This window comes from Kryptolebias marmoratus, linkage group LG3 (assembly GCF_001649575.2).
Source record: "Kryptolebias marmoratus isolate JLee-2015 linkage group LG3, ASM164957v2, whole genome shotgun sequence".
NCBI classification, from domain to species: domain Eukaryota; kingdom Metazoa; phylum Chordata; class Actinopteri; order Cyprinodontiformes; family Rivulidae; genus Kryptolebias; species Kryptolebias marmoratus.
The window spans coordinates 4,693,680-4,707,856 of record NC_051432.1 but is presented as its reverse complement, the minus strand read 5'-3'; the positions used below and the strand labels follow the sequence as shown (position 1 = coordinate 4,707,856).

The window sequence follows — 14,177 nt, the reverse complement described above, 5'->3', positions numbered from 1 at the left end:
TATAATATAATATAATATAATATAATAAACACTCCTAAACCTGTGGAAAGCCTTCATAGAAGAGTTGAAGCTGTTAGAGCTGAAAAAGGGTGGACCAACATCGTATAAAACCCTGTGGATTCAGAATGGGATGTCACTCAAGGTCATATGTGTGTAAAGGGAGGCGAGCGAATACTTTTGGCAATATAATGTATGTAATATCTCATATAGACCACAAAAATACAAATACTTTTAATAAGGCAGTTTGAAAAAAGACCACTTGTATTCAAAGTTTAAAAAAATATATATCCCAGAGGTTTTTTATTTGCTTGTTTTTTAAATCCAGTGTTTTTTTTTTTCAAAGAGAAAAGCTTCTAGAGCATTTTGTCTCTGAAGTGACACAATAAGTGAATGGGAAACAAAGAATCCAACTTAGCATTACTAGTGATTAGCTTTAAGGCAACACTGGAGAAATGTTACTGCTGTTACATTCCACACAGCTTTAAAAACAGCACTGAACAGATACAATAATAAATAAGAGTTTTAAACTAATTTAACATTATCACAGTTTTCCCAGAGTTTTTCTGCAGCTGCATCCAGAGAAGAAACTCACCTCCTGAGGATGACCCTGCCTGAGACACGTAGAATATTCCGAAAGAGGCAGAAAACAACCCGATAAATGCTCCTGTTTCAATTTATTAAAACACCCAAACTCCACACTGTTGGTTAATGCTTCAAATAAAGAGTCAGAGTGGTTTTTAGTCCAGCGGGCTTTGGAAGATGAGCCTGACGCAGCCCGTCTCTCCATTTAGCGGCTGGACGCAGAACGGGCAGGCGGCGTGGAAGGCATGAGTTCCATGTGGCAGCAGGATCTGACTCCAATACGCCGTCGTCTTCTCTGAGCAGACGTGGCCACAGGGGGCAAAGGCGTGGGTGGGGGGCTCGGCGTCTACGTAGAAACCCGGCTCGCAGCCCAGCCACAGTGGAACGTAGGGCCCCTTCGCCCGACACATGGGGCACTCCCTCTCCTGGAAATCTGCGTCCACCTCGGGGTTACGGCGCCCTCCCCAGCCGTGGTAGCCGTGCACGTGGCCGCATCGCATGTAGGCCCAGGGCTGCTTTTCATCCAGGACATCTTTGCGTCGCAGACTGGGGAAGGCCAGAGTGTTGAAGCCCACGGGGCACTGCGGCCGTCCGGCATTCAGCTCCTGCCTCAGCGCCTCCAGGTGCTTGACTGTGGGGGTGCGTGCAAGGCCCTCGGCAGTACGCCACAACAGGGTGGCGCCACACAGGTCGATGAGGGAGCCGTCCACCAGCTCGTTAGACTCCGAATCAACCTGAAAAACAACAAGAGGTCCTCCACATCAATTTACTCTCTTTAAAGCATTTTAAGGATTGTTCAGAAAACTGAAGAGCTATTCAGCTTCTGAATTACAAAAACATTCCTAAAATTTACTTTAAATTTATTTAAAATATTAAAAACTGACTTGTTTGTTAAAGGCTGTACTTCCATCAACAATTCTCTTCATACCTGTTCAAGATCATCCTGACATAAAAATCCTGATTGTTTTCGTTGCACATCAATAAAGATGGACAGAAGATTTTGCCATTTCATTACTCAAACCAATCAAGAAAAAAATAGTATAGAAAAGGCACAAACCAGATGTGGGACTCTTTAGGCCCTTCATGTTTCAATTACAATTCATAGGGCTTCAAGGAGATTATATAATGATTATCTATTATCTTGAAACTTAAATTATTCTGGCTAAGTTATATAAACAAACCCTGATTTATATATTTTATGCCTAATAAAGAGTGCCTCATAACATGTTGAGAACCCCTATTATTCAAAGGCTACTGACAACAATTAGCACAGATGCTAACTTAACACTGAAACTGCCATAGAAAAGGAAAACACGATTAGCATTGTGTTTATCACTGGATAGTTATACAAAAATCAAACAATTCAAAGTCATTACAAAAGAGAGTCGCACTATGATAGCTTCAACTATTATGTTCATGCAGAGATTCTTTAGGGTTCAGCGAAACAAACTTTTTGCAACATGTTTCTACTTCAAGAAGCTACGGTAACTCTACTGGAACAAGCTGCACCAGGCAGCAACGACTCTGCTGACTCTCCTAAAGTGGCAGAACAGATCAATGGTAACTTTATTTCTGACATTTGAAAACTGATTCAGAATTGTCCATGTCCACCATGTCATGCATCTGAAAATAGTTGTTTCTAGGGGTGTGGAATAAAATCTATTTCATTAGTCTGAACCTGTTTAATTCACATAAAAAATCATCCCAGTGTGCGTTTTAGTGTGTGTAAAAATAAGTCACCCACCATGTTGCCTCTCTGCTGAGATGATCTGGTTTCTCGCAGAGTGAAGACATTACCGCAGACTGAGATCTCCCTCCACTGACCAGGTTTGGAGTCCTGACTGAAGCCCTGCCGAGGATGCATGACCAGAACACCGTTTGTGGTCAGTCCATCCATCTGACCGTCCTGCATCCTCCACTTGGCTGCTTTTTCCTGTGCAGAGATCAATCGTTTATTCTTAACATCTTTGCACTGAAAAAGTTACAACAGGCTAAACGTCTTACATCACGGGCTCGAGCATCTTACCCCAAGGAAAATGTTCTTGGAGGAGTCGAACCCTGCAGCGTAGATCCGTGCAGAGTAAGGAGGGTTCCTTTGGCAGATAATGCGGCAGGCGAAGCGGGAGATGGTGCTCTGAACAACCTGACTGTCAGCGGTGCCCTGCCCACCGGGCACCGTGTCTGTCACCACAAAGTCAATGGGAGTCTCAGTCGAACGGCCAATCTAAGAATCATACAGAAACAAGAATCAAAACTCAAGAATCTTTATTGTCATTATGCATAGCACAACTAAATTTTGTTTGGTGCTCTCGACTACGGGTTCATACATACAGAATAATAAAGAGTTTGACAAGTCAGCAGCATATTGAATGGAGGTAATGCAAAGCATCTAGCAAAGGAATAAATAAATCTGTTATCACGTGTAGCACAATGCAAATCCCAGACTTCAGGTGTGAATGAGTGAGTGTGTTAGTGTGAGAGTATGTCTGCCGGGGTCTGGTGGTCAGTCGACCAGTGTCCGTGTGTTGTGTGTGTGAGAGCAGAGGGGGTGATGGATTGTGTCTCAGTCTGCTAGTTTATGTCTTTAATAGTCTCTTCCCAAAAGGGAGAGCCACAAACACTCTATTTCCGGGGTGGGTAGGACCTTTAGCAATACGATTGGCTCTCCTCTACAACCGGCCATCATATATGGAGTCCAGGTCTGGTAGAGGTGTATTCCCTACAATCCATTAGGCTGTTTTCACCACTCGGACTAGATACTTCTTGTCCTGTGCGGTACAGCTCCCATACTACACTGTCACACTGAGACAGAGAATACTCTCTATTGTGGCTCTGTAGTCTGTTTCAGCTCCCTGAGGAAGAACATCCTCTGTTGGGCTTTTCTCACCAGGTTGAAGGTGTTCAGATACCAGGTACGGTCTGATGTGATGTGGATGCCCAGGAACCTGGTGCTGTCCACACGCTCCACCACCTCTCCTTGTATGAGGAGGGGCACATGTTCAGTCTTCCTGGTCCTTCTATAGTCCACGATGAAATCCTTGGTTTTGCTGGTGTTCAGAACAAGGTTGTTATCCGAACACCACCTTATTAGGTGCTGAATCCCCTCTCCGTAGTGAGTCTCATCATTATTCAATATGAGACCCACTACTGCGGTGTCGTCTGCAAATTTCACATTCGTGTTATTGGAGTGGATGGTGGAGCAGTCATGTGTAAACAGCGTAAAGAGGACTGGGCTGAGCACACAGCCCTGTGTTAATGATTTGCTCTGTTGTTTGTGTGCATTTCTGCTGGCACCTGTAGATGTATATTATTCTGTGAAGCCATGTAGGGAGTCTGGAACAGCATGGAACATGATTCCATTTATACTGATGTTTACGTTTTGTCATATAAACTTCATTTCATTTGTTTCCTGCTTTTAGGCGAGCAACATGTTCCAAAAACTGTTAGGTCAGAGACAATTTAAAGAGAGTAATAAAGTTACACAATCATTTTAAACATGTAACATCAACAATATTAACCAATAATCATGTACAGCTAGTTGATACTATACTGAATTTAAGATAGAATTTGTACTAAAAATAACACTGAAAATAAATTGACCAGAAAGAGTTTAATCCGTTGCTAAGTAGAAAAGGTGAACTGGATGTTACAGACCTGGAACATGTCCGTGCTGCTGTCATGCGTGTACTCCACCACTACCGTATGCGCTCGAGACAGAGTGTATGATATACTGTGGAGCTCCTTGCTGCTGATGGCCTTTAAAGACACAAGTTGCATTGTGTTTGAAGCATGAAAACAACATTTAACATTTGTTTTACTATTGTTGAGGTAGAAGGCCATTTTGATAGAAATCTTTCAAAACAGACTGACACAGAGCAGAGAAAATAAGTGTAAAGCTGCCTTACCTTTCCATAGTTACAGCAGTAAATGTTTTATCACAGCTGCTCATTGGCTTGATGTAGACATGTGGGTGTGCATGTGTGAGCTCTCACCTTGGCAGCCTGAGGTGTGCAGGATGTGTGGACAGTGCTGGGTTTCACACCATTGGCCTTGTTCTTGCGACACAAAGCAAAGCGACTTTTCCGCCTCCCCTTCTCACCGGAGGGCAGAGAGCCATTACACCTGAACACAAAAACACAAGATTATCAGGGCTTCGTGTTACCAAACATATCTGGATGAAACGAATCAGACAAAGTTCTCATTTCAGTATGTAGTAGTATTTAGCAGAGATTTATCTCTTTAATGGACGAAAACAAGGCCAAAGCATTAAAAAAGAAAAGTCAGATCCGATCGTGATCCAGATCACCAACAAAAGTTATCGTTTCTTGTGACAACCTAACATTTTCTGAAAATTTTATCAAAATCTGTTTATAAGTTTTTAAGTAATCTTGCTAACAGACAGACAAGCAAACTAACCAACCAACACTACTGAAGACATAACCTCCTTGATATAGGCAATTATGAACGAGCGATAATAGTCGAGGAGGGCAAACTACGCTCTCAATGCTGGAGCCGAGCAGGACATCTGGCATACACTCCAGCTGATACACCGCTTTAAATCATGTGCAAACTTTACTTACTCACAACAAGAACCAGCTTATAAATATGAGCTAAAAAAATGAATAAAGGCACCTTGGTGTAAATCAAATGAAGACATTAACAAGAGAAGGTAACACTGATCAACCACCAAAAAAACATGGTGACAGATACACAGATAATGTTGTAATAACCGTGAAGGTTAGGAAATAAAGACTTGTTCGTGTAAGTCTGAAAACTGTCTGTTACAATATGAAGTTTTTAAAAAAATAACACCCATTAAAACATTACACCTCAGTCATATTAGTAAAACACTCAACTTATTAAAACAAAAAAATGATGATCCCTAAAAGCAGAAAAATCACCACCAACAAAAAAAAATCTATCAATCAATCATCAAGTAAAGGCCTATATTTCCTTGAAGGAATGTATATCGCCCCCAATCTTTCATGCCAGTTTCACACTAAAATCCTCTTATGAGGAAAAATAACAATATTTGTAAAATTGACTGAATTTTTCCCATTTTCCTGTCTTTTAAAGGTCAGTTGGCTGTGGTGGCCATCTTTAATTGGATTGCCTGCAAAGGTTAATCAGTTGTAGATGTTCATCCAATGATTACTTCTTGTAGAAATATTTTGAAATATTTTGGTAACAAACAGACACCAGCAAAAACATTATCACCCACCTTCGCCATTTGGCGACAAATTTGACTAACTTCAGCCATTAATCCAGTGATAATACTGATCTGCTATAAATATATTGAATTTATTTACAAAGAATGAATTTTACTGTTATGGTTCTAAAAAAGGATTGAACATTTTTCTTTATTTCTATCTGTTTGTTTAATTAGAGGCTGAGAACGAAGCTCATTTCTATTGTTCGAGCAGAGGACAGCTCCTTCATTTTGAAAAATCACAACCCGAAGGAGCAACCTACTGACAGAATGTAACAAAAATAAGGTCACTTTCTTTTTTTTGGCACGACAATAAAATATAGTAGGACAACAAAGGGGGTTTCCCCTTTTTTTCTCCAATTATTGTTAAACTTGACTCATTTTGTTTTCATGATGTTGAAACCAGTGAAATCATTTCTTATAAAGGAAAAAAATGCTTCAAAAGATTTTATTAAATGATTTCCTGTTTTAATTTTAGAAGAAAGGCTTTTGATAAAAAATCCACCCACTTTAATATGAACTCACTAGATAAATATAACAGAACTTCCAGCTTTTCAATGAGTGTTAGCTCGGTTAGTATAATAAACAGGGTTTCCCCTCAGTGTATTATAAGCATGGCGGGTCGCCAGGCTAAGCTCCGCTTGTTTATTATAAATACGTCATTTTTTATACACGTTTTTTTCCATCTGCACCCCCAAAACTGCTACCTTCATCTACCTCACTGCGCGAAGTACACACACCAACAGTGACGCAATCGCGCTGTCCCCGCCCCTGTGTGAAGGTCCCGCGCGGTGTTGCGTCGTGCACCTTTTATAACTTGGTATGGACTGCGCGCGCTCCGTTCAAAATGGACGATTTCGCTGCTCTGGCGGAGCTGGTTCACCTGTATTAGTGCGGAGCACTGCGGGACTAATGAGCCCTGAGGCCGAGCCGCCTTCAGCTACCTGGAGTTAGCAGGTCGCTGGAGCTGCAGCAATAAACATCGAACGAGCAGGTTTGACCAAAGCCAACCACATTTAGCGTGTGGCTTTATAAGACCGAATACGGTAAGCATGTTTTGTGCTTTGTGAAAATATTATCCTTGTTTAACAGTAAAATGATGCTATTAAATTCAGCATTAGATGTTTTGTTGTTACATGTAGTGATCCAACATGCAGCCTGTGCCACAAAAAGCACAGTATAGTACAACATCTGTCTGTTTTTCAGAGTTCTCTGTTGTTATTCATTGGCCTGGAAGTGAGACGTGTTGGTGCTTTGTTTGCACTTTTTCATTTAAGTTAATTTAATTTATTTGTAAATGTGACTTAAATTAGGATTCAAAGTAGGTGCAAACAATTAGTATTTATTTGAATTGTATTTTTGTTTAAAAAAGTATTTCAAAAGTGCCTTTTTGTTTTTTACAATATATCACATAATAAATAGCCATATTTTCCATAATCTTTTTTTTTTACTAAATTACGGTCGGCCGACAATCGGCTGGCGAACAGCCACCTACCACCGGGCTTAGCCTCTTTTCTGGGGGAAACCCTTAATAAGCAGATATTGATCCAAGCCGTCTGAAAGCCATTTTTCTTTCCACGAACTTAACCTGAAACTAAGCAGTGATGTGCTGATTGTGCTGAAACATTTGGTGTTTTTGCAAAGTAAACTACTCCTGTAGTTTTGGATTTGGATTAGAAGGTATTTAGCAGAACCCCTCCTGCTTCCTGTGAGTGTGTGTTGGTGTGTGTGCGTGTGAGCCAAGCTTGACCAAGCCCAACTTGAGCCTTTATCTGTGGTGCAGGTAAACAAGACGTTTTGTCCACAGCTTTCGTTGGAGACAGGAAGCAACAGTTGCAGTCCCGATTCAAAAGCAGGATGCCGTGGTTATGTGGCTTATTTATGATCCACTCAAGCCACCAGGACACCCATTAAGTAACTCTTTAATTTGTTTGTGAAACACCATGAAGAGCATCACTGTCATCGTGAACTCAGTGACTCAGTTTGAAAAGACAATCTAGACAGCTGATTGTTACAGGACTTTTAATTAAAAAGTCCGTTCAGCTGAAGGTTATCTTTAGAGCCAGATTGCTGCAGGTCAAGTAAACATGAGTTCAGTTAAAAGTTGAGCCATTCTTTTACTGGATAATGCACACTTCCTGAAACTCCGATAAAGAAACACCCACCTCCTTTCTAAGACAGGGTCAGACCACCCCATTTCACTCTGGCTCCACAGTATGACCAAAAACCCAACTAGTGTTTTCACAAACTATACGGCTCTTTAAAATAAAACCTTAGGACCATAATAATTACCAGTTGCACAAACTTTCAGACAGTTTAATTCCATAATTATGTGGCCACTATGATGCAAAAGCAAACAAAACGTTTGAAGCCACAAGCAGCCACAACTCTCCTGACGTCGTTAAAACTTTCTTGAACCGCAGGCTCACACTTGTGTCCACAGTCAATGGCTTTTAGACAGGAAGTCAGCTGCATTTTCTTCCCTGAGGTCGAGTTTCTCGAAACCTTCAACTGAATTTAGGCTGAGTTATGCTGCAGCAGCCAAACAAAACCCAATGGGCTGAGCTCAGTGGGCTCAGTCCTGACAGTCAGGATTAAATGAGTGTTAGCTTTCACAAGTATTTTATGTTGTCAGGATGTTGACAAAAATAACACGTTTCTTTCTAAAGGAAAATTAAAGGTTTAGTGTAACATCCATGTGCTTTTTAATTCCTCAACTACTAAACAGACAGATTAACATGTAGCTGTCCCAAAACTTTGGTTATATATTATCTTGCCTAAGTGTGTCAGTGAGTATGTGAGTGGTGCAGCACCAGAGCTTTCTCAGAGATGATGTTCTCTTTCTCTTCATTTTTTTAAAAAAGCTTATCAAGCAAAAGCTTTAAAAAAACCTGATTACTTTTGATGTTGTTGGGCTGACTTCTATAAACTTCCTAAATCAAGATAGATAACAAATGACGATTAATAACAGGAATATTGAAAATAATTAGCAAATGACTTGCCACAGTTTTTTTTATATAGCACCAATTATATGATGCAAATGCTTGCTGTACTGCATCTCCACCTTGATGAGCAGCACTTCGAAGCTTTTCCCACACAGTGGATCTGAATCAAACAAGCAGGTCTTTAAGCTTCTGAGTGTTATTCTGAACCAACCGTGCTTTGATGCAGAGTGCTTCAGATGGTAGTTTGATCTGTTTCTCTTCTGTCGGGGCTGTTAACTAAATGCAGGTAAATAAAACATACTGGCGCTTCTAGATGGGAGCAGCAATAACCGGTGACTGACATATTCATCATCTACTTCATGTACCCATCCCAAACGTCTGTACTGAACCGTCATGGTACAAATACATGTGCCATTACACCCCTAGTTAATCAGTTGTACATCCAATTATTACTTTTTGTGAGTTTTATTAAAATCAGTCCAGTGGCTCATGGGATATCTTATTTACTGACAGACAAACGAACAAATAAAAACATCCACGTGATTACAAGATCACCTTTCATGGCAGCAGGCGATGATTAGATGCAGGTGGCGAAAAGATTGCCCTTAAAACTTACACTCAATAGTTATGATGTAGTCATTTAAGATGTTAGACAAAGAACAACAATCGATACATTGAATGTAGTTATTATCACCCACCACTAATTTAGACTTTTAAAACACAGCTTAAGACACATTTATGGCTTTTGGCTTGAGGTAATTTGTCATTTTAGTCATTTTCTTTTACTTGGTTTCATATTTTTGAAAGCCTCTTTTGCTACTTTTACTTTATTGCAGTTTTTCAGTTAATAATAATCTTGTTAGGGGATATTTTTGTACAGCACTTTCATGACTAAAAAGTTGACTCCAGACTTTTCCCCAAACACAGAGAAGAGATCTTACCCCAGCACAATGAGTTCTCCATAACTGACTGGTCCTTTGGTGGATGAAGAGGAGGTGGAGATGTTCTCCTGACCCAGTGAAAACATCTGTGCAGCCTCGTGAGAAGGAACTTTCTCACGGTGTGTAATTCCTCTGTCACTGTCAGAGCGTCTCCATCAGCACGTGAACACAACACATCATCTGTAAACAAAAATCAAAAGGTCTCAAACTTCACAAAAGCACTTTCTGATTATTCTCATGGCTGTAAATCAATGGCAATACACGAAGCAATTCATCTTCCTCAACCACGCAGAGAGGACATAAGTTAGGATATTTCATTTAAAATTTAAAGGGCTTTTTTATTCGTTCATACAAACATACAGACAAAGGCTTCAACACGACACCATTCATTGCTACAATACACCCAGATACTCCCACACTGTCTTTGTGCTGAGAGCAACAGAGGCAAACAATGTCTGAATTCACTCCAGCACACTGAGTGGGGTTGTTAGGTGTATAACGGGGGCCATTTGTGTCCGTGGAGGGGTGACTCACTGAGCAGCTCGCTGGAACTGATGTAAAAACCCTTTGTATTGTAAAAAAGTGAAGCATTCATGATGTCACAAGAACAACGTCAGAAATTTAAGTTAAACAACTTGTTATAAAGTCTTCTCTGATGCTTACATTAGAAGTAGAAAAAAAACACGGCTTTCTTTGTCAGACAAATTAATAATTATCTCCTTTTTTCATATTTAGACAGAATGTGGGTCTGGAGGATGAGATCATAAATTTTTCAACTAGTCTTTTTTGTTACAACATTCACAGAACTATCATCTTAATCTGCTTTTACAAATAAATTCACTTCCTTTAACAGTTAAATATCGCAGGTAGGAAAACCCCGTGGATGCCAGGTTAAAGACAACTACGGTCAGACTTCTGTCAGAAACTGAGCTGTTACAGCACCTGAGAAAACAGAATAAAAAGTAAATAGTTCCTCTTATTGAACCACCACCAAGTGGCTCTTGAGCAGTTTTACAGCAAGTTTCGACTTTACAGATAAAACAATCATGCAAGAATTAAATGAAAATAACATCAAAATAACCAGACACGTGTTAGGGTGTAACATGTAGTTGCTAAATGATAAAGAGCTTAAGATGTAGAGAAAAGTTATCTTGTGTGAAGAAGTGCTGAGCAGAAAAACTGTGTCTGCACTGCAGTCCTCCAGACATTCATGATATATCTATTTTTATCAAAGGGCCGATCAAAGATTTACTGAAAGTGACGTTTTAAGTGACATGATCATGTGGTTCTGTGGCTCTGCAACTCTGGAAAAACAAACCGAACAGAAGTTTTTTGTTTTTTTTAAAGAACCAATTAAGAATCGGCTGTAGCACCAGCACTGTTTTAGCACTAGAGGTGCATTTATGAACTAATTTTACCTGACAAAAAAAAATCAAAAACCATTTGTTCTTACCTCCTGCTTTTTATTTTAACACTTTAACCAGGTAATTTTCAGTCAGCAAGTGAGCCTGTTGCATGAAACAAAATTTATTCCCCAAAAGTAGTAATGTAATTTGTGCAATTTTATTGGCCTAATTCATACATTTAAAAGAGTAACAATCCTATCTTAAAAGCTCTGTGATGCTACACATCCAGACTAAAAGATAGTTATAACATCTGTCGTAACATTGTGGAGTTGCGTAAAGGTAAGGAAACAAAATGTAAATAAAAAAGGACTGCTTTTATCATAAAAATGGGAAGAAATAGTGCACAAAGGTACATTTCTTGGGGGGAAAAAAAGCACCTGCGCCAATAAAAGACTTGTTCCTGACTGACTGACTTTTTTTTTTTTTTTTTTTGCTGTAGCTCTCTCTTCATCCTCTTTATAATTCCTCACTCTTTAACTTTAGTTCAAATAAGAAGGGTGACAGGTAAATTCAAAAGTCTATTTGAATAAATATCTATGCAGGGTAATTATTGTACGTCTTTGCTGGCAGATTAGCTTACATATGATTTAGAATCACTTCCTGTGCCAGAAAAGAGAACTTCAATATGAAAAGCAAAACCTGAATATTAGTTTTTATATAAATGAAGGCTGGTGTACTGATGTCACAGTGTTACAGCAGACATGTAGCCCTCGTATGGAGTCATTTTTTATAAACTGTAAACCTTTCTATTCACTGAGGGAGTTCTCCTAGTTGATCTTGGCCAACGTTTACATTCCACCACAAGTCTGCACATCAGAAGCTGAAAAACAGCTCGCTGAGTTGATAACTAAGATGGAGAAAAAAAAAACACTCTCTCATCATTGTTGTTGGGGACTTTGACAGCACAAACCTCTCCAATGAACTACCAAAATACAGTCAGCATGTAAAATGTCCCACCAGAAACACAAACACACTGAACCTCTGTTACACAGTCTTAATGGAAGTATACTGCACAGTTCCCGGCGCAGCTTTAGGACTCTCTGATCACTGTCTGCTTCATCTCATTCCAACCTAAAAGCAGAAATTAAAAACCTCTAAGCCTGTGGTTCAGATTGTTAGTAAGTGGATGGAGCAGTCAATGGAAGCACTACAGGCTTGCTTTGACTGCACAGATTAGATGGTTTTTGAAGCTTCAGGACAGATTTGCTGAAATTGTCACTTCCTGTATCAGTTTTTGTGAGGACATGTGCAAACCAAGATCTTTCACATATACAACACTTCTCATCTGAGGAAGCTGCATCGGACCAAAGAAGAGGCTTACAGAAGTGAAGACCGGGCCCTATATAACCAGGCAAGTAACAATCTAACCAAGGAGATCAGGGCAGCTAAGAGAAGCTACAGCAGCTTCTCAGCTAACGACCCAGCAGCAGTTTGGAGAAGCCTGCATGACATCCCTCACTACAGGAGCCTGTCCCCCCACACTGTAATGACCTCCCGACTGGCTGACGACCTAAACAGCTTCTTCTGCAGGTTTGATGGTGCGTTCCAGTAGTACTGGGAAATGGGAATTTCCAAGTTCCTAGTTGTATATTTTAACAGGAATGACCCCTCAAGTGGGACATTCCACTAGGAAAGTGGGAGCCACTCTGACTATCTCTGGTTAGGACTTCAAGATGGCTGCAACTCGCCATTGTAGTAGGTAAACTCTGTTACTTTTACTGTTTATATTCTTCTTAAAGTTGTTTTTTCACATTTAATTACTCATACAACAAGTACTTTTTAATGTTTATATAGCAAATATTAAAACATGTTTGGCGAGTGTAGCGCATATCTATTTAGTAAGATTTCATATTCAGAAACTGCGAGAAAAATAAAGGCTTTGCTGCAGGCATCCATTTTGCTTCTAACTCACCAAGCAGGAGAACTGGAATGCAGTAAAGTGGGAAATTACGTCACTCTGACTTCCCAGGTATAAGTTCCAATGTAAATGGAACGCATGATTAGAACCAGCTGTTCACACATCCAACCCATTCACCTACACCCCACCCCCACACAAAAAGGTTCCTAGGAACCACCCTTTCTCAGGACCTCACACAAATGCCCCTTTTCTACCAGCTCTAAAGGTCCCGGTTCCACTCTACTCGGCTTGCTTTGCGCACGTTTCCACCAGCATTTTTTTGAGGCCGGTCCCGGCTTTTTTGGTCCCTCCTTTGAAGTAGGGCCAGTCGGGCCAGCCCTGCTTCGTGGGCGGCACAAGCTTAGCTCCTGTTCACTCATTGGTCGTGGGTGTGGCCAGATGCAAGCATAAAGAGCGAACGGTAGGAATATAAACAACAGCGTTAGCTTACCCTGCAACGTTTATGCCGTCTGTCCCCCAGCTGAAGGCACTGTAAAGCCTGAAATCTCCGGCGGATAACAGCTGTCCTACTCCGCGCAACAATCGCGGCATCCAGAGCATTTCTTCCACTGCGCCTCTCTTCCTGAAGTCTCAGTAGAATCTCCATAAGTTTAAAAAACAGCAACAACACAGGGCCAAAGTTGTCCATAGCGTTCCGTTGTTTCCACAAACGGCGTCAAGTTTTGGTAGCGATCCAGGACTTGTACAGGTCTAGGGCCACGAAAAGGGCTGCAAACATCTCTGCAGACCCCACACATCCCGGACACAAGCTGTTCAGACTCTTACCTTCAGGCTGGCACTACAGAGCGCTGTTAGCAAAAACCAACTGCCACAGAGACAGTTTCTTCCCCCAGGCTGTCTATGTACACAATAAACACCCTACAGACTGAGCAGTCAGCTACACTTACATGTACGTACAGTTCCTTTCTGTCTTATTCTGTTTCTTTTAAGTGTGTATGTCACGGTGTGGTGAGAGCGTGGCGAACCCAATTCGCAGACTCATAATTGAAAAACAAAAAGACTTATTTTTAAATAACAAAACTGCAAACAAAAAGCTGACGTGGCAGCAAAACTAACTATAACAAAAATCCAGGTGGTTAACAGAGGCGGGACAAGGCAAGGCAAAAACAGAGAGACCAGAGACCAGACTAGAATCAACACGAGCAAACAACAATGAATCGGCAGGGAGGTGGAGAG

The 14,177-nt window shown here is 40.7% G+C and overlaps 1 protein-coding gene across 1 annotated transcript in view; it reads right to left on the bottom strand.

Moving 5' to 3' along the window:
• Nucleotides 1-269: 269 nt before the first annotated feature.
• LOC108247092 (E3 ubiquitin-protein ligase pellino homolog 1) overlaps nucleotides 270-14,177 on the bottom strand; it is a 27,943-nt gene continuing 14,035 nt past the window's right edge. Inside the window, exons 2-7 of the mRNA XM_017434974.3 lie at nucleotides 9,678-9,857; nucleotides 4,575-4,704; nucleotides 4,237-4,338; nucleotides 2,609-2,806; nucleotides 2,327-2,515; nucleotides 270-1,316 (exon numbers count right to left, since the gene is read on the bottom strand). Of these exons, the coding sequence (XP_017290463.1) occupies nucleotides 738-1,316; nucleotides 2,327-2,515; nucleotides 2,609-2,806; nucleotides 4,237-4,338; nucleotides 4,575-4,704; nucleotides 9,678-9,763 (1,284 nt within the window). The 5' untranslated portion in view covers nucleotides 9,764-9,857 and the 3' untranslated portion in view covers nucleotides 270-737. The remainder of the gene's footprint in view (nucleotides 1,317-2,326; nucleotides 2,516-2,608; nucleotides 2,807-4,236; nucleotides 4,339-4,574; nucleotides 4,705-9,677; nucleotides 9,858-14,177) is intronic.